This window comes from Antechinus flavipes, chromosome 4, assembly GCF_016432865.1.
Source record: "Antechinus flavipes isolate AdamAnt ecotype Samford, QLD, Australia chromosome 4, AdamAnt_v2, whole genome shotgun sequence".
Classification (NCBI taxonomy): Eukaryota; Metazoa; Chordata; class Mammalia; order Dasyuromorphia; family Dasyuridae; genus Antechinus; species Antechinus flavipes.
In genome coordinates, this window is record NC_067401.1 from 28,775,937 (window position 1) to 28,801,290 (window position 25,354).

The 25,354-nt window shown below is 36.9% G+C and overlaps 1 protein-coding gene and 1 long non-coding RNA gene across 3 annotated transcripts in view; one reads left to right on the top strand and one right to left on the bottom strand.

Annotated features, from left to right (window-relative positions):
• The window catches only part of NSRP1 (nuclear speckle splicing regulatory protein 1), a 56,975-nt gene that overhangs the window by 15,207 nt on the left and 16,414 nt on the right, over positions 1 to 25,354 (bottom strand). The window contains exon 3 of one of the 2 annotated variants that reach the window (XM_051992242.1): positions 3,410 to 3,466. The exons of the other annotated variant lie outside the window; for it this stretch is intronic. Coding sequence (XP_051848202.1) covers positions 3,410 to 3,466 — 57 coding nt within the window. The remainder of the gene's footprint in view (positions 1 to 3,409; positions 3,467 to 25,354) is intronic. 2 annotated transcript variants of the gene reach the window in all.
• LOC127558880 (uncharacterized) lies at positions 11,460 to 25,205 on the top strand. The gene is made up of 2 exons (XR_007952991.1): positions 11,460 to 11,620; positions 24,193 to 25,205. It is a non-coding gene; the product is annotated as an uncharacterized LOC127558880 (long non-coding RNA).

The window sequence follows — 25,354 nt, forward strand, 5'->3', positions numbered from 1 at the left end:
GGCCACCACAAACATTTTTGCACATGTGGGTCCATTTCCCTCCTTTAAGATCTCTTTGGGATATAAGCCCAGTAGAAACACTGCTGGATCAAAGAATATGCATAGTTTGATAACTCTGAGGGCATAGTTCGAAAATGTTCTCCAGAATGGTTGGATCTGTTCACAATTCTACCACCAATGTATCAGTGTCCTAGTTTTCCTACATCCTTTCCATCATTCGTCGTTATCTTTTCCTGTCATCTTAGCCAATCTGAGAGGTATGTAGTGGTATCTCAGAGTTGTCTTAATTTGCATTTCTCTGATCAATAATGATTTGGAGCACCTTTTCATATGACTAGAAGGGGCTCTCATTTCTTATAAAACTTAGTAAAGTTCAAACAACTCGTAAATTTCAAACAACTCTGAAAGTTACCAATCTTTGGCAAGGTTTCTATATCATCTGGAAAGCAGAATTCTCCAAATTCTAAGATTTCTTAAATTAATATAATCTGTCACAGAATTAAACTTTCTTGGATATTAGAGCTCAAGCTCACCTGGTAACATCTACATCATTAATAAGTCTTTAGAAAAGATCAAAAAACCATCTGATTACAAATAAAAATGAGCTATATTTCATTTTCTTTCTTTTTTGGTTCAAGTTTTCTTCTACAAAATGACTGATATAGAAATACTTTACATAACTGCATGTGTATAACCTGTAACAGATTGCTTGGGAAAAGGGGAGGGAATGGAGAAAGGGATAGAATTTGGAACTCAAAACTTTAAAAAAAAAATAGATTTTACATGTAATTGGAAAAAATAAAATAAAATATTTTTTTAAAAGACTGGGGGGAAAAAAGACTAGAAAACAACTGGATAAAGAGACTTGAAACAAGGAATTTTTAAAGTCTATTTCCCATGGGCTACTGTTTCACTACCTGGTGATTAATGAATTTTTCCAGAAGAGTACCATCATTTACACTATAAAACTTCTTTTTACAATGCTACACATAGATATAAACTTTCAGGGGCTTTTCCAGGCCTATTTTCTCAGTCACCATCTCCTTTGTGTACATCAACGTTTTTTGTCCTACTCTTCAAAATCTTGCACAAACTCTTTGTTGCTTTCTGAAGTAAAAAACTATTTTGAAAAAATTTTCCAACTACCTATGATTCCCAAGCTTAGAGAGGCTATGTCACTGGTCAGTTTTAAGTTTCCACCAGGTATAGTTACTCATACACATAGCAGGTACTTCATAATTATTTACTGATTGATAAGTGTCTTTATACTTAACTCACAAAGTCTAGCACAGTGTGTTAAACATAACAGATGACAAGAGCTATCTAGCTAGATCATTCATTTAACTATGTAATTCAAGGACTCAACTTCACCCCTGCAAACCCTTTTTTTCCATTGGAGCTTCCATTCTGAGCAAAAACCCAAGCGGCCTTTGCCATCATTCTCTTCCCCTCTCCTGACCAGGTATCCTTCCCTGACTCCTCCCTTTTGAGAACCCTTTGATGTGTTATTCCCCCACTAGACTGTCAGCTCCTTGAGGGCAGAACCTAGCTTATCCCCAGTACTTAGGACAGGGTCCCGCCAACAGAAGTGCTTAAGAAATGTCTGCTTGACCGACACAAGGGAACAGCTCATCAACCAGCTTGGATTCCAGGCTCCCTACCAGGCCTCAAGGAGGTATCAGGGTACCCATCAATAAAAAAATGGATGCTCTTCAATCACCGTTTCCATCCTCTGGCCTCTAAAGAGCTGGTGACATGAGGCTCAAGCACCCTCTATCCCCCTTTTCCTTTATATCAAACTGCAACCCTCCCAATCTTTAAAGATTAGATAAAAATCCCAGTCCTTTGAGAAAACTTTTAAGTCATAAAAAGAAAAACTTGACTATCACCCCAGAACCCGTTACTACTGTGCAGTTAGCAATGACCAGTCTATTGACTTACTATATATGCTGACCTGTTTACAGACATTTGCATGAACTTGGTAAAGCTACAACTAAGGTGGACTCTTTGTCCATGCTAGTTCCATCCAATCTACAAATTTTTAGGGAACAGATATCTTGCAGATCCCTCAAATGCCTACTTAGCAATAATGTATTGCATTTTTTGGATAACAAATGTTTATGTGGGTAAATAAGAAGAGTAATGACTACACTTGATAGACTAGAGGAAGGAAAGAATGAAAATGCATTTTCCATATGTGGAGCCCTGGGGACACAGCTAGAAAAAGAAAAACAGTCAGTCCCTGAACTTGAAGAGCTCAGACTCTAATTGAAGATGACAATTAAAAAAAAAAAAAAAAAAGCCTGTCAACAAGCAGCCAGGGTACTACCGACCTTGGAGATATGGATACAAGCAAAAGTAGAGATGGCTACTGTCCTCCCAGAGTTTACATTCTAATGGCACAGGACAGGGAACTAAAAGTGGAGGAAGAGCAGGGAGTTCCCCAATAGAAGCATGGTGAGGAAGTCTGAGGAGGTGAGGGCAACAAGAAGAGCTCTTCCTCTAGTGGGGGGATAACTACTATGGGACCAAGAGGCAGATCAGACACTGAGGGACCTTCCATAGTAAAAAGGCCACTGAGCTGCAGTCATTAAATTCAGAGAGCTAGAAGTTGGGCCAGGAAAAGAATGGAAAGGTGTAAAGTCTGAAGGGCATGAGAGTGAGGCAGAAGACAAGGCCTGGAATCCTTGGGCTTCATCAGAAAATCAGGTGAGAATACTAAGATTTGGGGATGGCCTGAGGCTAGCAGAAGAGATAAGAGGGAAAGGCGCAGGAACCAAACTGCCCCTGAAATTGGTCTTCTCACTGCCCACTTGCCTGGGGCAAAAGGGGAAAGATGTGTTCTTTAAAAAGACACAAGAAGAATCACAAGCATTTAGTGCACACTGAGAGAAATGAATTAAAAATCCCTCAACCTAACACCTCAATGAAAGCAAGAAATATTCACTCTGTTGGCAAACTTGCCCTCCGGGTTTTTTTTTTAAACCACATATTACTCATCAGGACTTAGAATGTATACCATTCATATTTCAAAGAAGCTGAAAATCTGAAATTATTTTGAGAAGAGGAATGCTGTTTCCCACTTTCAGTCTGTTGGTTCAAGAGCAGAAATTATTAAATTAACAGCCCTATTTCTCATCCTGTTAAATTGTCTCAAAGCCAAAAATGGGGTAATCTGCCCCAGTGTGGGAGTAAACAATTAGCTCTTCCTCCAACTAGGACTTCCTCCAACACTGACACGGGAAGTCTGAAATCCTAATCCAGAAAACCATCTCTGGACTCCTGTTATGCTGTGAAATTAGGATGAAGAACTGAACCAATCAGCAAAATACACAGACAAGATGTGACAATAAAACCAAAGATTCTTACTTTGCCCAATGCACTGTGAATGTTTCTTCTTTGTACCTACCTGCTTCATCACTTGCTTTTTGAAGGCTTCTTTCTGAAGGCAGTCACTCACGGAGGTCTATCAAAAGAAAAACAATTACCTGTTCATTTAAACTTGTTAAAAAATTTCTCATAACTGACTAATAAGTGTTTGTTATTTCTGTATATTAAATTAAAATATCATTCAAATCTATTTCCAAAACTTCTGAGAATAAAAAAGTGAAAGAGTTATTTAGCTATCTCTCCTTATGCCTTGAAAGACATGGAACAATATTTTGTATACAGTAGATATTCAATAAATGATGAAAAAGAAAAAAGGATTTCTGTAGGGATATTCCTGAACTGCATAAAAGCTTTACACATTGTCCTTATTCTTATACTAATTTATACTTATTGCAGCTCTTGTAGTAAGCCCTTGAAATATGAGCCTCCAAAATGTGTAGCCTGGCTGGAAAAAAAAAAGGCACTAAGAATTAATATATTTGACTTAAAACAAATTGCTAGAGCTTTGCTTGCCCAAGAAAAAACAGAACTTAGGTTAATGTCCCAATGCCAATTTATCTCAGGAACCACAGGTCATACTTCTGGTCAGTACGGAACCTGACAGAAGTTACATTACCAAGAAACAGATTCTTTGGGGGCCAGAGGTTTTCTAGCCTCTCTGAGATTTCTGACACAAAAAGATATGTTGAAAGAGATGGTTTCAGAGAAGCGGAGGCAGATGTATACAAACTGATGCTGAGGGAAAGTAAGAAGCACTAACTTCAGCTGCTATTGATCTCCCTATGCCAGACATGTAGGTGTCTGCTTTAATCTTTGGCCAATGACTGAGCCAATTGGCACCTCTAAAGACTGTACGATCTGCACCAAACATAATATTTGCGCTGTATACTCTCATGACCAACTATAAAGAGAATAGCCAGAACTCCTTTTCAGTCCACTCAGCAGAATGAATTGTATGAGATCATTCTAGCTCTTACTTATTATCCAGGAGACATAAATATAATATCTGATTCAGCCTATTCAGTAGGTGTGGTACAAAGAATTGCTATAGCCCAAATAAAATTTGTAGCCTCTAATATATATCAGCTCTTTAAGAAACTTCAAGAGCAAGTGAGAAAGCATCCAGGTAAGATTTAGATTTTGCATGTCCACTCTCATAGTGGACTTCCAGGTCCCATTTTTGATGGTGATTCAAAGGCAGATAGCCTTCTAACTATGCTGGCTAATACTCCTTTATTCCAAGAAGCCCAAGAATCTCATTTTAAATATCATCAGGCTGCTCGAGCTTTACGTTTACAATTTGGAATAACAAGAGAGGAAGCTAGGAGCATAGCTTGCCTTCCTTTCCATGCTCCTACACTGCCTCCAGGAAAGAACCCTCGTGGTTTGAGACCCAATGAAATCTGGCAAATGGATGTGACCCATTATAAATCTTTTGGTCTTCTGTCTTTTATCCACGTTGTGGTAGACACCTTTTCAGGATTCACTTTTGCAATACCAGCAGCAAAAGAGACAGCCCGAGTGGTCACTGAATTCCTCACACAAGCATTTGCCATTATGGGTGTGCCACAAGCAATAAAAACAGACAATGGTCCTGGATATACTTCCAAACATTTTGCACACTTTTGTGCACAGTATAAGATTTTACAAGCCACTGGCATACACCTTTTAATCCTCAAGGACAGGCAATAATAGGGAGGAGAAACAGAGACATTAAGACACTGCTCCAAAAACAAAAGAAAGGGGGAGCCACAGGTAACCCTAGAGAACTTCTAAATCTAGCCCTTTATACTATTAACTTCTTGATTTTTGACAAAGATGCGCTGGCTCTGGCAGACAGGTTTTATAACCCACCGGAAGGGCAGTATCCAGTGCGAGCAGCTCCACTATCTTTAGAAAATCGCCAAGTGATGTGGAAAGACCCAGAAAGTGGTGATTGGAAGGGACCAGATAGCCTAACTGCTTGGGGGAGAAGGTTTGCTTGTAAACCTACAGGTGGAGAAGGAATCAGATGGGTGCCAATGAGCCATATTCGCCTTGTCCATCGCAGAGAGACGGAGCAGATCCTTGAAACGAAGGAGTAGACCCAAGAAACATCGGGTGGTTCTGTTGCTGATTGTACTCACCATTGAAAGAGCATGGCAGTTATGGCGTTTGACTCATGGACATAGAAAATTATTGGACTTCAAAACCCTTGGGGATCATTGGATTCTCTGAGACATGATAAGATTGTTGTAGGACTTGAAAATCCTCAGGAATCATTGGATTCTCTGAGACATGATAAGATTGTTGTAGGACTTGCAAACCTTCAGGAATCATTGGATTCTCTGAGACATGATAAGATTGTTGTAGGACTTGAAAACCTTCAGGAATCATTGGATTCTCTGAGACATAACACTTGAAAGCCCTCAGGAATCACTGGATTTTCTGAGAAATGATAAGACTGTTCAAAATCTGCTGGAATTATTGGATTCCCTAACACATAAAAAGACTTTTACAGGACTTCAAAAACTTGCAGGGGATCATTGGATTCCCTGACATGTGACAAGGGTTTTGGACAATCTCTTGGCTGCTAAAGAAGGCGTATGTGTGACTGCTGTTTACATACTCTCCTTCTAGGACTTCTGGCAATCTTTTACAACACCATGTTGATTTATATTGTTTGTTATACCGCTACTCGTGAATACAATTCATGTTTGTTACACCACATCGAGTCTGCACTGACTGGGGAGAGTCATCACTAATAGCCTCTGCGTTATTGCTATGTGCTTGTGTAATACCTCCCATGCTGATGGGTTTGTGCATAATAAGACCCTTCAGCCCAGAAACCGACTAGCAACCCCCACTTCCCTTTGGTGCTTTTCATCTTCCTTCCTGAGATGTCAGAAAGGGCGTGATCATCTCCTTTTTAGTGCTTTCACCTCCCTTCCTGAGAAGTCAGGGCGGTTGTGATCACCTCCTTTTCAGTGCTTTCACTTCCTTTCCTGAAAGGTTGTGATCACTTCCCCTTGGGGGCTCTGACCTTCCTGAGGAGTCAGGGATGGTATGACCACCTGTGTTCTAAAACAAAAGAAAGCGGGAGATATAATGGGCTGAGGTTCGAGCTGATGCACTGAGGTCCCAAGCACATGAGGCTAAATAGTAATTGGACCATACTCTAGTAATATAATGCTTGGAGAAAGAATAGCCCCGCCCACTCTTTGTGCAAGTCCTGATGTGTTGTATAGGAAATGATGATTTTGATGGGTGGAGGCAGAGGGGCGGTGAGAGAAGCGGAAAGAGACTGCTGGCTGGCTTCTTGTCGCAGCTGCTCATATTGCTATCGCGATCCCCTTTCACCTGCACAAAGACTAAAGATTGAAGATTTTCCCCTAACCTGAATTCCTGACTCCAGCTGATTTTAAATACGTGGTCATCACAGTTCTCTTCTAAAATATGATCGTTCTCTGGGAGCAGATTTCTTGGGGAGCTTCTAGAGGCAGCCTTAGTTTCAATTCAGATCAATAATCACCTCAAATGCAGCCAGCTGATAAAAGTTCAAATCCTTTATTGTCTCTTCCAAAATAGCCTATCTGCCACCTTGGTTCCAAGAGCTCTCGCAGCTTGTCTTTTGTTGCCTCCAGCTCCCTCTGAATCTCAGTTCTACTCTTCTCAACTGAATTCTGGCTCTGTCAATCTCCTCCACTGACTTACTTCTGACTGAGGCTCTAAGAGCTTCTTATATATGATCTCTTAAAGGTGTGAACCCAAAGGCTGACTCCTCCTCCAAGAGTGGGTTTGTGTGAGGTATAACTTGTGAATCTCCCAAACTTGTGAACTCTAATGTGTGAGTTGATGTGTGAACTTTCAAAGGTGTAAACATGAGCATTGTTTCTATCAGTTCCAGTGAGTTAACACCTTGTTTCAAGTTCTGGCTCATAACAATTTAGAAAAAGGATTTAGAGCAAATAAACAGGTACAAAGTAGGTTGTGAAGCTGCTTCACTTGCTGCCACAAAGCCTCAATTGCTTCAACATGTATTGTGTTATATGGCTCTTAGACTCTGAACCTAGGAAGTGTGGACAGGCTAAGGAATAGTTTGTTTGCTGGAACATACTTTTGTAGCCTGAAGATATGTTTCAGAACTACATTCAAAGTGGTTGGAATGACATTTATATACAGAGTGATTCATTTGTAATGCTAAGAGGCTTTTTAATACCAGAAAATGTATACTTCAGTTAGCTTGAAAACCAGAATTTAAACAACATGTAAACTAAAATCTAAAATAATCGTTAAATATTGGGCAAAATGCCCAACAGAGGAGAAAACCAATAAATACCTGATGATTTGATTTCAACCATTTGATTTATCATATAGTTATTAAGTAACCAACTACTCTTTGCAGAGCACTATGCTACAAAGTTCAGAGGAGCAAGAGTTGAAAGTCTTAATTCAACAGATAAATTTGTATTGGATAAAAATGCCACAGAGAAGTGAGAAGGAATGTGCTTTGGGGGGGTTGAGGAATTGTTATTAATGGATGGATCAGGGCAAACTTCATGGAAGAGGCAGCAAACTGAATTTGTCAATCTTAAGAGACAAAGAAAATAGCAGGCCTGTTGAAAAGGGCAATTCATATTCCCCCCCTTTTCTCTTGCTTACTCTTCACATATACTCTATGAAATGGACAAATGCCAAAAAATAATATTTTAGCATTCGTTCATTAGTATTATTGCCCCCAAATTATTTCTACAAACAACAATTTGATATAGCTACAGTAATATTTTGGGGGGCATGAAGAATGCTAAAGTATTTTATATAAGCTAAAATTTTGGTTAAAATATTCCCTAAAATACCCAAATGTTTTCAAAGTTATTTTAAAAAAGATTTTTTCTAACATATATACTTCCTTGCCTTATTAAAATCTGAACTGCTAAATGGAAAAGTATTTACTAATGGGTTGCTACAGGCTAAAGACTGGGATATAAATTATAAACTGAGATAATCTTTGGCCTTATGGAATTTACATTCCAAAACAGGAAAAAAAAAAAGACATAAGTGAGTAGTAGCAGGAGGTTGATTTGGTCAGGAACGACAGTGAGATAGACAAAACCTTTCCTGGAACTGTGGTATGACTCCCAGAACAAGAAGTGGATTTTACAGAAATGGAATGACATCTGCAGTTGGGTGGGAAGATGATAGAATGCACTGGTAAGATAGGATAAATTCTCACTAATAAAGTATAACCCTTGCTAGATAAGATGAATTCTTACCAATCAGGTACAATCAGGACTTGGAGGCAGAAAGTGAAGCAGCAGTAGCAGCTTGTTAGCTGACCGACTGACAAGGGGGACAAAAGTGTTTAAAAAAAAAATTTTTTTTAAAGATAACACCTATAGTAACTTCCTCAAAGGGTCATCAAGCACTAAATGAAAATCAAAACAATCCTAAGGTTTCACCTCATGTCCTGCAAATTAGAAAAAATGACAAAAAGATAGGAAAGTTGGAAGGGCTGTGAGAAGACAGGCAAACTGGTACATTACTGGTGGAGTTGTGAAACCATACAAGCATTTTGGAAACCTCTCTGGAATTATGCAAATAAAATGACTAAGTATCCAAACTTTTTGACCCAAAGAGTCCATTACTAGGCTTAAACCCCAAGAAAGTCAAAGAGAAGAAGAAATTTCCCATTAATACCAAAATATAGAGCAGCACCTGTCATGATAGCAAAATTGTTGGAAACAAAGTAGATGCTCATCAATTAAGGAAAGGCTAAACAAACTGTTGCATATAAATGTATATATTACTGCACTCTGAGGAATGGCAAATGTCATATATAAAGAAGCATGGAAAGCTCTAATGAAATGCATTAAGAGTGTAGAAAGCAAAGCCAAGCAAACAATATACACAATGATGACAACAAAGTTAACAGAAAGAACTACAAAAATGGCAAATGTTGCAAAATCATAAAAAATAAGCATGGTTGAAAGGGAAGACACTATCCCCATCCCACTGTACCTCTTTGTGGAAGTGGCAAGTACAAAGTATAGTATTTTGCACATATTTTCAGATTTTTTTGGTTACAGACAGTAATTGCTTTAAGTAAATTGCATTATCAAATTTGACTTTGTGTAAAGATCCTAAAAGAAATCTGCATTCCCAAAAAACAACTCATTAACTTTATTGTATAGTATTATGCTCTCTCCACTCCTGCCCCTTACCACCAGGCTCCTTCTGCTTCTACAAAAGAAAAAGAAAGAAGAGAAGAGAGAAGAGAGAAGAGAGAAGAGAGAAGAGAAAAGAGAAAGAGAAAGAGGAAGAGAAAGAGAAAGAGAAAGAGAAAGAGGAAGAGGAAGAGGAAAAGGAAGATAAAGAGAAAGAGGAAGAGGAAGAGAAGAGAAGAGAAGGGAAGGGAAGAGAAGGGAAGAGAAGAGAAAAAGAATGGATGCTGAGAGACCATCTTCCCTGCTGCTGACAGATTGGGGCCTGGTGTGAGACTTCCTGCACCAAAAGAGAAGACTCTTGCCCTTCTCCACCTGTATGCTCAGTCCCCCTGTGTAAGACTTTCTTGGGTCTATAACCACATATCTGCTCCACTGTGTTGCCCATCCTCTCCATCCTCCACAATGGGCTGACTTCCCTTCCAAGGCATGTCCTCTTGATGAGGTTTAGATTTGGGGTACCCAAATGAAATTAGGGTTTCTGGTGGTCAGGGAGTTAAATGAGGTCTAGTGGCAGCGCATGGGTAGGGAGTTCTGAGGATTCCCTTTCTGGCAGCACAAGAATCTTCTGTAAAGGAATTTACAGATCCAAAAACCTAGATTGATAAAAGAGGTTTATTATGGGGATTGGAAGTAAGGCTAAAATCTAGTTAAGGAAATAGGTGAAGATAAAGAGAGATTGGCACTGGAAACAGGATTCCAGTGGGCAGAAGCTCCTTGGGGTGCGAAGCATGATGCTGGCATGTTTGGAACCTCTGCAAAGAGAGAATTTTAGTTTGGCTCTTTTTATAATGAGAGATTTACTAAAGGGGCCCGTGGGTGGAGTCCCAAATTGGCTCAGATCCGATGGGGGCTGTGAGAGCCCAAGTTGGCTCAGATCTGGTGGGGACTGGGACAAGCTCGGATCTCCTATTGGAATTCAAAGGGGTGCTTTTGACCAGGATTTGTGAATTACAGGTCCTAGCTTTTTGAATTGATAATGCATCAGTCAGGAGGGGCTAGGAGTAATCTGAATCACAAATCAATCAGAAAGGATCACAAATCAGTTTCTTAAAGGGACCACAACCCACTTCACTCTTGCTCTCCCTTCTTTGTCCCCAACCCCACAAATCCCTGAACATCATACTGCTTCCCCCAACTTTATTTCCTCTTTTCCTTCCTCAAGTTGTCATGCAAATTCACATTACATAAAAACATTTCTTTATGTAGAGATCTGCAGAATGGTCCAATTACATACAGCAAAAAGCATCTGCAATTCATCAGTTATGATTCTTTTTCATTTATTTTCTTTTACCCTAAATGCTATTTGTGGATGGCTCTCTAAGAAGGGGAGGGGTAAAGGATACTAATGAAAACCAGGTGATATTAAAAAAAAAAAAAAGACAAATAAAAACGTATTTAAAACAACAAGCATAAAATTACTGCATGAGAGGTATTGTATTAAAATACTGTTAATACAAATAAAGAGAAAAACAGGCCCTACCCTCAAGAACTGCAATTCTAATGGGAGCTTAATATTTAAAATGAAAAGAGCTTAGGAACAAAAACATAAGACCAAAACCCATTACCAAGAGAGTAGCGCGCGCACGCGCACGCACACACACACACACACACACACACACACACATACTCTCTCTCTCTTCTCAAAAAAACTACAAAGTGTTAACCATATGGATGCATTTTTCAGAACTTAAAGTGCTACACATTTGTTATGAGTGTGTTTCTATTATGATTGGCTCATGATAAACATTCTCCATTTTTCACTAAGAAGTTAAAATTTTATCACCTAAAGTAAGCTTGCTTTTCTAGAGTTGCTTGGATGTCGGCAAACAAAGTCCATAAAAGACACTGCTGATTTGTAAGGCCTTCTTTTAATAAATAGTCCATTGATAAGTAAAAACAATACAAAAGAACAGGAAGTTCTCATCTCTCAGTTCTCAGAGCACAACAGGAAATTGTAGCCATAAACCATTTGAAGAAGGATCTGCTTTTCTCTTGACTGACCAGCACTTTGGATAAATGAATAACAGGTGAACCTTTTGAATTTGTTATTTTAAAAGACTTTATTTTACTAGCATATTTTTGTGGAACAGCAGATTGATTCCTGGTGATTGATATGAGCAGAAATCCCTTTTCAGGCATTTTGCTTTTTTTGTTTTTAATTTCTTTTGATGAAAGAAAGATAATTTAATAAAAAATGAAGCTGCTAACCCAGTGAGGAAAGGAAGCAGTCAGAAAGTATCTGTAATTTATTATTTAATGTCACTGGACCATATTCTGTATACCAGTACAAGATATTTAGCACTTTTCTAGATTTGAAAGAAAATAGTCTCCCAAGGGAAAAGTACTTAGAGGACTTGAGAGAAAGCAACTTAAAGGGGAAAAGAGGAAAAGATGTTCAAAATGTTTCATTTCCTAGCAATTCATTGCATAACACAGTTGTATAGATATCGAGGAAACTCTCTTACTAAAAACTTCTTGGTAATTGTGGGACAACTGTGTCAAATTGCCTATTCATGATTTGTAAGACAGAAATGTGAATTCTGGTATATTCTTAAGCTAGAGAGGTGAGTCATTTCACAAGAAATCCTGCTTTGAGATTTGATGACCAAAGCTAAGCTTTTGGGTTTAGACAAGCCCAAAGCCAAAAGGCAAGCCCAGGAAAAGGAAGAGAGAGGAGTTGATGATGAGAGGGAAACTGCTGCTTTGGTCCTAGCCCATCTTGCAAGCTGAAACTCCTCAGGCCTTGCTTTATTTCTTCTACCTAAGGCTTGAGATGCAGAAACCTCTAAGTTCTTAGCAAGTTTTGAACAGTTCTATGGGTTCCCGACTGTTTTGCTGCAACAACTAATGCTGCTACTTCAGAAACCAGCTGGGGGAATAGTAGCTCTGTAGACCCTGGGCTCAAATTCTCTGCTTTCCCTGAAAAACTTTGTAACAACTTTAGCATTTTTTTTTAACTTTAACATCATTTTACAATACAGCAAGTACTTTGCAGACCTTAAAGTTTTGTGTAACATTAGCTATTCAATAGTTTGATAGTATCACCCAGCTAAGAAGTGACTCTGTCTTATAGGAGAGCAGAAAAATCCTGTTCTCTAAGCAGATCAAAGACTGTGAACTGCACTAGACACATTGGTTTCCCTGTTTAGTGATTTCCTTTTAATTTAAGCAAGTTTGTCCCCATCTCCCTCTGAAATCTATATGCATCTGTAAGGGAGTGCGATCCAGACAGTTATGCTAGGATTATACTTAAGAGTTAGCTTTTATCTATTATTAAAGAAAAATAAAAAGTTATTATTTAAAAAATTTTTAAAGTTAGCATTTATATAGCAACATGAGATTTGACAAAACATTATCTCATTTTATTTTCCCAACAAACCTGGAAGGTAGGTTCTATTATTATCATCTGTATTTTACAGGTAAGGAAACTGAATCTGAGAGAGGTTAAATGACTTTCACAGGTCATAAAGCTAGTAAATGTCAGATGTCATTTTTGAACTCAGGTCTTCCTGATTCTATATCTATAGCTCTATTTACTATGCCACCTAATTATCTTGTTTTTCCCTTCTTGTTTAATGTTTAATAATAAAGTAAATAAATAATAAAAAAATAATTTAAAAAAAAAGAAAGATATTTAGCACTTTTCTTTGTGTTTGCCACAAATCCAGAGTCAACCTTATCCAAATTTAAAGAGTAAAAAGGAAGGCTACACAATTATATGCTTTCACTTCCAAAATTTCCCTCACCAGAGCAGGTTGTATAATTTTGTATACATTAGAATAAATAAGGAAATATGGGAGGAGGACCATTAAAAATGTTAAATGCTTCTTTTTTAATTGGTTTTGCTTAAGGGTTTTTCTATATTTTAAAGATGACTTCAAATAATAACAAGTTTATCTCAATAATCAAGACCCCTGAAAACTGTTCTGGAGGGGAAAGAGGTAAGTCCTCCAAGGCATGGTATCTGGTCCCAAAAGTTTGCTAGAGGAAGAGAGTCAAGTGAAGCATGTGTTAAACAGACTTGGAGGGTGAATGTAAATGGTACAAAACTTCTGATGAAAATATGTAAAATCCAACTAATTGAGGGGTAATGTTTTTCCTATATCTTGATCAAGTGAGGAAGAAAGTTCAATGCCAGCTTTCTGAAAAACCTCTTTCTCACCAATTACTTCATCCACTTTGTCCATACATCCAATTTGTTACTCTTATTGGGGGAGGGGGGGGGGAAGGGAGGAGATCCAGAGATTAAAAGATTTGGTCTCTGCCATTAAAGACCTCCGTAGTGGATAGCAATGCCGGACCTGGAGTAAGAAAGATTTATCTTCCTAAATTCAAATATGGCCTCAGACCCTTAAATAAGCAAGTCATTTAATTCTTTTTGCCTTAATTTCTTCATCTGTAAAATGAGCTAGAGAAGGAAGTGGCAAATCACGCCAGAATCTTTGCCAAGAAAATCCCAAAGAGGGCAAATAAGAACTGGGCTCAACTGAAAACAAGTGAACTTTAAAAAGTTTATACTCTGGTAAAGAAACAAAACTAAAAAACATGAAACAGTTAAGATATGACAAGTACTCAACTATGTGGTAGTAATTATAGATAAAAGAGGAGTTAAAAGGCTACCTGGTATCTTTTCTCCTCCATTTCTGTAACAGTTCACTTCTTATCTTAGACCACTAATCAACTGAGGAATGAATCTTTTTCTTATTATTAATAATATACATAAGCACAAATAAATGAGAGCCTTATCAGAGATTTGCGCAAAGATTTTTCCCCAGTTAGTCATTCCCCTTTTAATCTTAGTTTTATTAGATTAGCTTGTGTAAAAACTTTTAAGGTATCAAACGTTTTATATAATCTAGATTCTCTATTTTATCTTCTACCATCCTTTCTATTCCTTGTTTGGTCATGAACTTTTCTATCTGATAAATATATTTTTCATGTTTCTCTTAATTTGTTTATGAGATGACCTTTCATATCTAAGTCACATATCCATTTGGAGCTTCTCTTTGTACAACGTATTAGGTGTTAGTCTAAATCTAATTTTTCAGCATATTATGTCAAAAAGTAAGTTCTTATCCCAGTAGCTGAGGTCTTTATGATTTTCAAATATTAAAGTAATGTTTAAAATTTGCTTCTGCATATTGTATATCTAGTCTGTATTGATCTACTTCTTGTCAAATTATTGTATAGTACAATTTAAAATCTAACATTACAAAGCCCCTTTTCTCACATTTTATTATTTCTCTTGGGATTCTTGACTTTTTCTTCTTCCTTATAATTTTATTATTATTTTTCCTAGTCCTGAAGTCATTCTTTGATAGTCTGATTGCTATGGCATTGAATAAGAAAATTTGTTTTGGCATCATCATCATTTTTTATTAAACTGGCTCATCCTACCCATGAGCAATTAATTTTTTTTCAATTATTCCAACTCATCTTATTTCTGTAAACATTTGTCTGTAGTATTCATAGAGTTCTTGTGTTTACCTTGGAAGGTAGGTCCCAAAGTACTTAATATATTCTATAGTGATTTGAAATGGAATTTCTTTTTAAATGGAATTTCCTAGCTGAGTTTTATTGATATTATATGCTGATGATTTTTGTGGTTTTATCTTATATTCTGAAAGAATACTTATAATAAGTTTGTGTATTAAGGTGCAGCCTGGTCTGTCCTCTCTCAATTTCTCTTTCTTTTTCTCTAATAGTTGGGGTTAACTGACTTGCCCAAAGATAGTAAATGTGTGAGGCTGGATTGGAATTCAGGTTCTCCTGACTCCAGAGCTGTGCTTTATCTATTGTGCCATCTACCTGCCCTGCTTTTTGTAGATTACTTTAATACTTATGTCACAGCCCAAATAATTAAATAATCAAATAATTAAACTATTTATTAGAATCCATAACCATTTATCAAAAAGTGCTATGTGATTGTTCTTTTCTCAATAAAGATCTAAGAAGTGAATTAAACATCTGGCATTCAACATAAATCACTACTAAAGCAATATCACATGGTAAAAATTAAAATGTCATCTAGAAATACTTATGTGTCCATAAGAGAATGACTTTATAGAGGTCTCAGTATAGATTTCACTAAACACTTAACAATATACCCTTAGAAGATGATCAAGATTAAATTTTTGAGAGAGACAAACAGATATATTTTGGTCAGCCATAAAATTGTGTCTTGTTTTTTTTGCAAAAGATTAAAAATAAGCCAAAATTATTTATTTTCAGGGGAAAAAATATTATTAGTACCCAACTATACCTGGGATTAGATTTGAATGTTTTCATTCATGGCAATAAGCTTTTAATGATTAACTATAAACATGCAAAACTTTTTTGTCTGAATGGAAGTGGCAGCCTACTGCCCAATTACCGTTCCTTTTAAAGATCTACATACTGTACCAATGAATGGACTAACCCCCTGGGGTTCTCCAATAAACTGCACGCTAAAGTCTAGTCAACCAGCATTCTCTGGCCACCTTTTTTCCTGAGTGGGTTGTTAGGCCAATCCTTTTTGTGTGGTTATGGGTTTCACTGAAGAGTCTCTATATATTCTGGGACTTCTTAAAGTCCCATTATGTCATCTGCAAACATAATCATCTGAATTCTGAGCAGAACATGCTCTATACCAGAAGCAGATGCTTTTGGTGAAATGAAGTTCATTTTCTCAGCTTTATGCTTTGTCTAACAACGAAAATGAGAGAAAACAAACAAGTTATGTCTGTCCATCAAGGAATCTGATAGGACCCTAACTTACACTAAGAGGATATCTTACAAGAAAACAACTCTTAAGATTATACTTTGTGCTAATGTATTAATCTTTTAAAAATCATGATAATATGGCTCTTGTATTCTCAAAACTTTTCAGCCCATTGTAAGACTCTAAATGTGTTCAGTTGAAAAAAAAGCAGTTCTTTCCTGAACCCATGTGCAAATTATTCTTGTAAAGGTTTTATAAAGATGAGATAACAAATATGTGAGGGGGTCATTCCTGATGTCCTACCTTTTAAGTAAAAATCTTATTTTTTTAAATCATTTTGTTTTTCTTTCAGGTATTTTGAATACTAAATCAATCTAGCACCTCTATCTTCTATGTGAACACTTCTCTGATCTACCTTCTTTTGCCAGCTTCATTTTCTTAAGCACCTTTTCTCCTTACTCAGAGAATATAAAAGAGATTCATCTGGGTATTAATGAACTCAAAGTAATGGTTCATTTGTCTTGCTGACTGTAATTGATCCCCTTCATTCTCAAAAAGGACCATGACATGCAAGTGAATTAGACTCAAGTGAGGGAGGACTGGGAAAGGTCACCAGCCTCACTTTCTCCTTCAGAGCCTTCTTGGTCCAATGGTCAGAAGATCAAGAGGACTGGAGATAATCCTGGATGCAGTGGGAGACCCTGGCCTTTTAAAAATCTTTTAACAGGTCTCATTTGATTGAGGCAACACCTAATCTGTGACTACGACAAGGTGGGAAATGAGGCAGAGAATGATGGCCTTTTACCTAGTTAAAAAAAAAAAAAAAAATCAATCCAGGGAGAGAAGATTTTCTCAGGGTTTCTGGCCAAAACAGAAACAAATGTTATATACATTCCTCTGAGCCAACCATGGCCCAAACTAGGTCTGGTGGCTAGAAAAATAGGGGGACATTGGTACCCTGCGTCCTCCATGAATATTCTTGAGATGATCTGGCTAGGGGCTCTCCTGACCAGCTTTCACAGATTCATTTTCCCTACTCTGCCAAAGACAAACAATAAAACATTATCAAACAAAATCATGCTAGGTCTCAACTTTTTCCTCAATAAAAAGAAGTGGGTTGTATCTATAAAGTCCTTTTCAATGCTAGGATCCTTTCAACCTGTGTCTAGAAATGCAAAAAAATTTCAAAGGAAGAAATAAGATTTTGTCAGATAGTACACAGGGAATGAAGGAGAAGGAAGAGCCAAAACTCCAAAGATTTATAGGCTAGGGCACTTGAAGAACAAGAGGGATAGAAATTAGAAGTATTATTTGATCTACTATAAACAGCAATAAATTTTAAGAATAACCAAAGGTTTAACAAAGATTTTAAAGTCAATCCATTGAGATCTTAATGTGTAGGAAAAACTCAATTTTAATACTCTTAAAAAACAACATAAAAAAGGTCAAAAGAAATCTATTACAAATTGTTCACCTACATACTGAGAAGTCCTAGTACAACTCATAGGGCCTTAATTGATGACATGAATATAATTATTTCTCATCAAACTTGTGTTCTTTGTTATTTAAATATACATGGATGACCTATAATTATGATTAAAAAGCTAAGATGAATCTTATATAGACACCATAATATCCTAAACCCAATAACTACAAGGGAAGAAAATACTTTCAATTTCTTCCTTGCTTTTCTTCTAATAAACAAGCCATTATATTTGGCATGAATATTAAAAACAGCTTTTTTTAAATTTTATAATTTAAATAAATGAGAAATATTCTGTTATCAAAGTCTGGAAAATCAAGTTCTTGTTTCAACTTTTTCTACACATTGAAAATATCTATGTAATAATATGTGGATTATAACTAAATTAGTGATTAATATATCAAAAGCTAAAACTTCTAAGATAAAAATCTCTTTTACTACACTCAGCACTTAATTACTATAAAGCAGAGAGTGTAATGGGAATTTATTTCTTTTTATTCCTCCTGAAACTCTTGGTTAACTGAAAGCCTGTCTTCTGTGAATATTAACCTCACCAGACAAAACTTGTCCCATGGGATGTGAAAATTTACTTAAAGCCTTACTTCTTTGTTATTGTGACATAATTTTGCTTATAAGAGGTCTGGTTAGAATCCTAATTAAAGTTCAGGTTCGTTCTGAGGTCTGTTCCTGTGCTTAAATATAACAAAACCTGGATTTTTTACTTTTCTTATTTCTGTGTTGTAGTAAATGTAAAATTGACAGAAGTTACCTGTCACATGAACTCAGAAAGGAGATATTTCTCCCATAACAGTGGTTTTAAATTTAAATCTATAGGAAACATCTGTTGGTACTATCTACGTAAAGCAAAACAGCTGATAAATTCTTGACTTTATTTCATTCTTCGAAAGATGAATAAGGCAACAAAGGCAATGCTTATTCTAAGTTTGACTGAATAATAAAAAAGAACAGACAGATGTTGAATGATTGGAATCTTGGGAGAAAGTGACTAAATCATTTGGCCTTCATCTTAGGTTTGTTACAGACAAATGTGGAAGCTGGTATGGTCTAATGGACAACATAGAATGGACAACATAAAATTAGATTACAAAGACATTTAAAAAGAACCAGTAGGATCCATCCCACAGCTCCAAATTCTATGCTGGAAGTTGGCTCAAGAGGGATAAGGTGTATGGAAGAAAAAAATTCTGACCAAAAAAAAAAAAATTCTTCAGATGCTGAATAGCATTTACATAGGTTTTTGAAATGCAAAGACTTTATATATTATGCTATTTGATATGAACAAATATCAATGAATGTTTTTTAAAAATAAATAGGTTTCCTTTGTAACATTTTCCTCTAAACATTTATTTATTCATTTAAAAAACATTATTCTGAGAAAATATCCTTAAAGCTTTATCAGAGAGTCAATGGTATCAGAACCCTCCCAAAAAGGTTAAGAACTCCTGATATAAAAGAAAGAGCACTGAGTGGGTTCAGATGCCTGCTTTGATACTACTCTATGTGTGACTTTAAGTAAGGCACTTTAAGGGACACCTAGATTACTCATCTATTAGATTAGGGGATAAGAATAGATGATTCCTGATATACTTTCAGCTTGAAATCCAACAACCCCCTTTATTTTATAAAACAATCTATTATATTTTTAAAAATCATTTTTTAAAAAAAGGCATATAAAAATGGAAGTGAAGTCAGGTAACAGGGGAAAAGAGATGAACAGTAAGAGGGCTCTAAACCTGAGCGAGGACTGAGCTACAACCAAAAGGACTATTTTTAGCTTTATTGGAAGCAAAAGGATTCTCAAAAATGGATCAGATCTGTACTCTGGAAGGGAAAGCATAACAGCAACAAAGAAACTAGAACTAACTCAAATTTTATTCTGCTTATTTCTCTATCAAGAAGAATGATATACAAAAGAAGCCTGGGAAGGATGAAACAAAAATGATCAATAGGAAAACCCAAGCTAATGAGATTATAAGAGAGCACCTAGCAGTATTCACTAAGATTAGGTCACCAGGCCCAAATGAATGACATATCATGGTATTACAAGAACTTACAGTTAAGGTTGGTGAGTCTCAGAAAATGTGCTGCACAATTGGTAAGGGACAAATGTAGTCTGTTTTCAACAAGATGATAAACTATCCTTCAAACTACAGGCCAGTTAGTCTATCTTCAAATCCAAGCAAAATTACACAACACATCAATAAAGGCAAGGTTTAGGAGCACTCAGGAAAAGGTACCACCAAAAATCAGCAAGGCTTTGTGAGAACAGACTATCTACCAGATTCACTTCCTTTCCCTTTCAACTAAGGTCATGAGAATGGAAGAAATAGGAGAATGCTCTACATAGAAGAAACCTAATTTCAGATCAATAGAAAACATTTCTCTCCATAGCCTGGTGGGAGTCAGAGAGCTGAGGACAGAGGAAGATTCAGATTATGAGGCCTAAACCATGAGGACGATTTGTGTCTCCCAGTCACTCTGAAGGGAAGCCTCTCTCTGGAGCAGTCTGTAGTGCACAATCTGCATTCGGTTCCGTGCTGGGATACTAGATTGCACAATCTTCCATAAATGGGCCAAATCAAATAAAGGCAGAGTTTATGAACCTGAGATCCACAGACTCTTCCACAGATTTCTGAGGGCCCATGAATTACAACTTTAATTTCAATATACCCCAGTATTATCGTCAAATGTTCACTCTCCCCAACCCCCTTATCCACTCAGTTGCCAAGCAGTGTCATTTCTACCTTCACAACATTTCTCACATATGTCCCCTTCTTTCCTCAAATAATATGTGTCTGAGGCTGGATTTTAACTCAGGTGCTACTATCTCCAAGCCCAGCACTGGAGCCCTATTCGCTGCTAGGCCACCGATTGCCTTTTGCTCAAGTTCAGACTCAGATACAATGTTACTAGATTGGGTTACCTTTCATACCTATCTCAGAGTACTTGAGCCAGCTTTACTTACCTCCAAAAACAACAGGAAAATTGCAGTAGACCCTGCCACCTCCCCCCCTCCCCTTCCACCCTCCAATCTGTTTGCTGAGCTATAGACAATGGGCAAGTCCTCCATCCTTGCAGACTGTGCTGCAACCCTGTTTGCCCTCTCTGCCTCAAACAGGGTAGCATGTCCCTGGAGTGCTTTCTTACAGCTGAGTCAACATGTGTTCTGAGAACACAAACTAACTCATATAAAACTCAATAAGACATAATTAAAGTTAATCTGCTACAAAAAAAAAATTACAAAGCATTCCAAATACAAAATTTTCAAAATCATTCACATTAATGCTCTCTTTTATTATGGATAATTTAATGTTTATGCATAAAAAATTAATTCCTTTTCAATGGGCAAAGACATACAAAAGCAGCAAAAGTGATTACTAGTATAAGAAAAAAATCATTACGATTCATCTTTAATAATATCAATCTCATTTGCATTATGGAAATAACACTGGTAAAAACAGAGCAACCAAACCACCTACTGATGCAAAAAAAAATGGGAATAGGTACATAGGTTAATTTTGTCCTAAAATAACAGAAAATTCTTACAAGACAAAGGGAAAACAGAGCACTATTCTTAAAAGAAAGTCACATAGTACAGATAACTGTTAAGGGAAAGCAGCATCTCCCTATTTCTCTGCCCAATTTAATTTTTCCCTATGGATTTAAAAAAGGAAAAAAGTAGTTTAAAAAAATTAACTTTCACTGACTTGGAAATGAAATGCGCTAGGATCAATTTTATTTCATCTGCAATTCACCAATTAAAAGAAAAACTCTACTCTTTTTATTTATTTAGAAATAGAGGATTATTTTCTAAGACTTTACTCATTACTCAAACTGATAACCATTAGCAGTACATATATGAGCAATAGTTTTGGATCTGGTCTGGTAAATCTTTTCTAAGCCATAGGCCAAATTTTAATGAATATACATGGTAATATTTTTTAAGGGAAGAGAAAAGGGGAAATAGTTTGGCACCTAATATATAATCACAATGACCAAGTCAGGTGTGCAGATCCTCCAGCATGCAGTACTTTATTAGAGTTCAGTTATAAATACACAATCTTCAGACATTCGAGATGTAGTTCTCTCAGATAAAGCTTCAAAGCAGGAAATGAATCCCCTCCCAAACGCTGCTTCTTATCTTTAAAATGACCTGAAATTATTACTGAACTAATAAAGTAATTTTGTTTCAGAAAGCGATTTGATCTTTTTTTCTTCTTTTTTGATAAATGTAATCATGAGATGTGGGATTATTGCTTTTTGGCGGACTGTGTACCCATATTGAAGCAACACAGTAATACAAGAAACTTTTTTTTTATGATTCTTACAGCAAGGTTTAAAGAGTAGGCTAAATCAAAGCATGCCTATTTGTATTTAGGTTGTATTGCTTAAAAAGGGGGAATGTAAACAATTAAAAAAATCCTTAACACTCATACAACACTTTAAGGTTCACAAATTACTTCATGTAGATGTTTTTATATTTAATTCTTACAAAAACCCTACAAGGAAAGCCTCATAAAAGTATTACTATTTATCATTTTACAGATGAGGAAACTTGAGGTCTGGAGAGATTCAATAATTTGTCCAAGCCTCTGCCTTTTTGGTTTTTGCATCACAGCAATGTCCAACATCCAGATTCCACAGCTGCATGTTTTCCCTTCTACTAGAGAATCAGATGGTAATTCACAATTTTTAGTTTTTTCCTTATGAATCCATGAAGGCAAAAACACACAGAATTATTTTTAATGCTAAATTTTGCTATTTGCTTCAGAATAGAGAATTTCTTTAAAAGTCTGGGGAGCAACTATGTTTTAAGAGTTGTTTGGAATAGATGCTATTCTTTATACCTAAAATTATGCCACTGACTAACAATTAACAAGACTTGGATTTCCTGAGTCATTTTTTAGCTGTAGTGATATTTCTGCTAAACCAGAACCAATTTATCTCTTGCCTAGTCCTTTGTGTAAATTAATGTATTTGTAAGGCAGCTGTCCATCTAGATGATGTTATCCATGGGGCAAAGAGGTGAGGGATTAAAGAGGATGTGTGTGTGTGTGTGTGTGTGTGTGTGTGTGTGTATGTGTGTGTGTAAAAGTGGGGAGGAGGGCAAGATGTGAAACTAAAAATCCTTAATTTAAAATCCTTAGCTTAGGAAACCAAGGAGACAGATGACAAAGATAAAAGCCATATTTAAAGCTAAATGGCATAGAAAGCAAATTCTAGGATTTTACTGCTCAGAGGGACTGCAAAGATCATCTAATTCAGTTGTGTCAAACTCAAATAAAGAGAGATACCTGCAGGCTGCATATTGACTAAGAAAATAATAAGTTAACATTATTTGTGTTATATTTTAATTTTGTTAAATATTTTCCAATTAAGATTTTAATCTGGTTTGGACAAAAGTATTGTCAGCACCTGGCACAATGAACTAAGTCCTTTCTTCATCTTACAGATAAAGAAATTGAGTTCTAAAGAAATGATTTTCTGGGTTACATGGATGGCTCAAAGTCTCAGCAAAGTTTAAGAGTCCTAAGACTTCTGGGATACTCTTGTGGTGAGCTGCAATGGCCCAGCAGGACCAGATAGGCAGAATCATTCCACTCACTTCTTGGTCCACCACATGGCTCCAGAATGAAAGCCAGTAAACAGAAAACTCAGAAAGTCTCCAGAATACTCAGAATATCCAGGGAAATGTCAAAAAAACTAACAAAGAGTCAGAGCATGCATGTTTCATCTCTCTACCTAGAAAGAGCCCCTTTGCCAGACCCATGAACCTAGGCTAAGGCAGGGCCCAGGAACACAGGGAGTGATTCGTGAGCCTGGCTTCAGGCCAGTGTTCCTGCTACATGGTTAAAGCCGCCAGTTCTACTCAGAAGGAGGGGCCATGTCTACTCAGAAGGTTAATATGGTGGTTAAAGCCACCAATTCTACTCAGAAGGGGGGCCGTGTCTAATGCTTTCTACTCCAACCCCATTTTACTCCCTCCTGTGGCTTGATGAAGGAGTGTAGGATCCACCAATTAGTAGGAAGACTGGGGAGTCACATTCCAACCTCCTCCTAGTGACAGCTAAACTGTGAGACTCGTCTCCACCTTCCCACTGTGGCTCAAACCCACCCTTAACCCAGATCACCTTCTAATTAAGGAAGGTGGGTTCTCCAGAAGGGATAAGGGCTGGTGAGGAAGGGTCTGACAATCTCATTTGGGGTGCAATAGGCATGGATGGGCTTTGACTATACCTCAGATCACTATATTATCTTCTCCCCAAACCTAACTTTCTTCCAAAGTTCCTTTTTTTTTCCCTCCTGTGTATGCTGCCTGCACCTGTTCCATTCATCTTTAGCCCTAACTGGCACATTCCATCAGTTACTAACTCCTGTCATTTTTACTTATCCAGCTTCTACTCACAGAGCTCCCACATGGCTTCCTTCAGGTTTTTATCATCACCTTGAACCTCAAGAATCTTCCTGCCTCGCTACACCCAAAGAAAGAACACTGGGAAACGAATGTGAACTATCTGCATTTTTGTTTTTCTTCCCGGGTTATTTATACTTTCTGAATCCAATTCTCCCTATGCAACAAGAGAACTGTTCGGCTCTGCAAACATATATTGTATCTAGGATATACTGCAACATATCCAACATATAAAGGACTGCTTGCCATCTAGGGGAGGGGGTGGAGGGAGGGAGGGAAAAAAAAAAAATCGGAACAGAAAAAAAAAAAAAAAAAAAAAAAAAGAATCTTCCTGCCTCACCCTGTTTGTAGTGGCTAGAAACTGGAAATTGAATGGATGCCCACCAATTGGAGAATGGCTGAGTAAACTATGGTACATGAATGTTATGGAATATTATTGTTCTGTAAGAAATGACCAACAGAATGATTTCAGAAAGGCCTGGAGAGACTTACATGAACTGATGCTGAGTGAAACGAGCAGGGCCAGCAGATCATTGTACACGGCAATAACAATATTACATGATCAATTCTGATGGATGTAGCTCTCCTCAACAATGAGATGAAGCAAATCAGTTCCATTTGTTCAATAATGAAGAGAACCAGCTATACCCAGTGAAAGAACTATGGGAAATAAGTATGAACCACAACACAGCATTTCCACTTCCTTCTGTTTTTGTTCACCTGCATTTTTGTTTTCCTTCTCAGGTTATTTTTACCTTATTTCTAAGTCTGATTTTTCTTGTGCAGCAAAATAACTCTACGGATATGTACACATATAATGTGTTTAACATATACTTTAATATGTTTAATATGTATTGATCTACCTGCCATCTAGGGGAGGGGGTGGGGGAAAGGAGGAGAAAAGCTGGAACAGGTTTTACAAGGGTCAATGTTGAAAAATTATCCATGTAAATATCTTGTAAATAAAAAGCTATAATAAAAAAATTTAAAAAAGAAATTTTATATATATATATATATATATAGCACCTTCCTGCTTCAAGCCTCTCCCTAAGCCAAGTTATCCTCTATACTATACTCTATCCCGGTCCCTTGTCTCTCTTCTCCTCCCTCCCCTTTCTCACTTATTAAAGCCTTTTATGAACCTG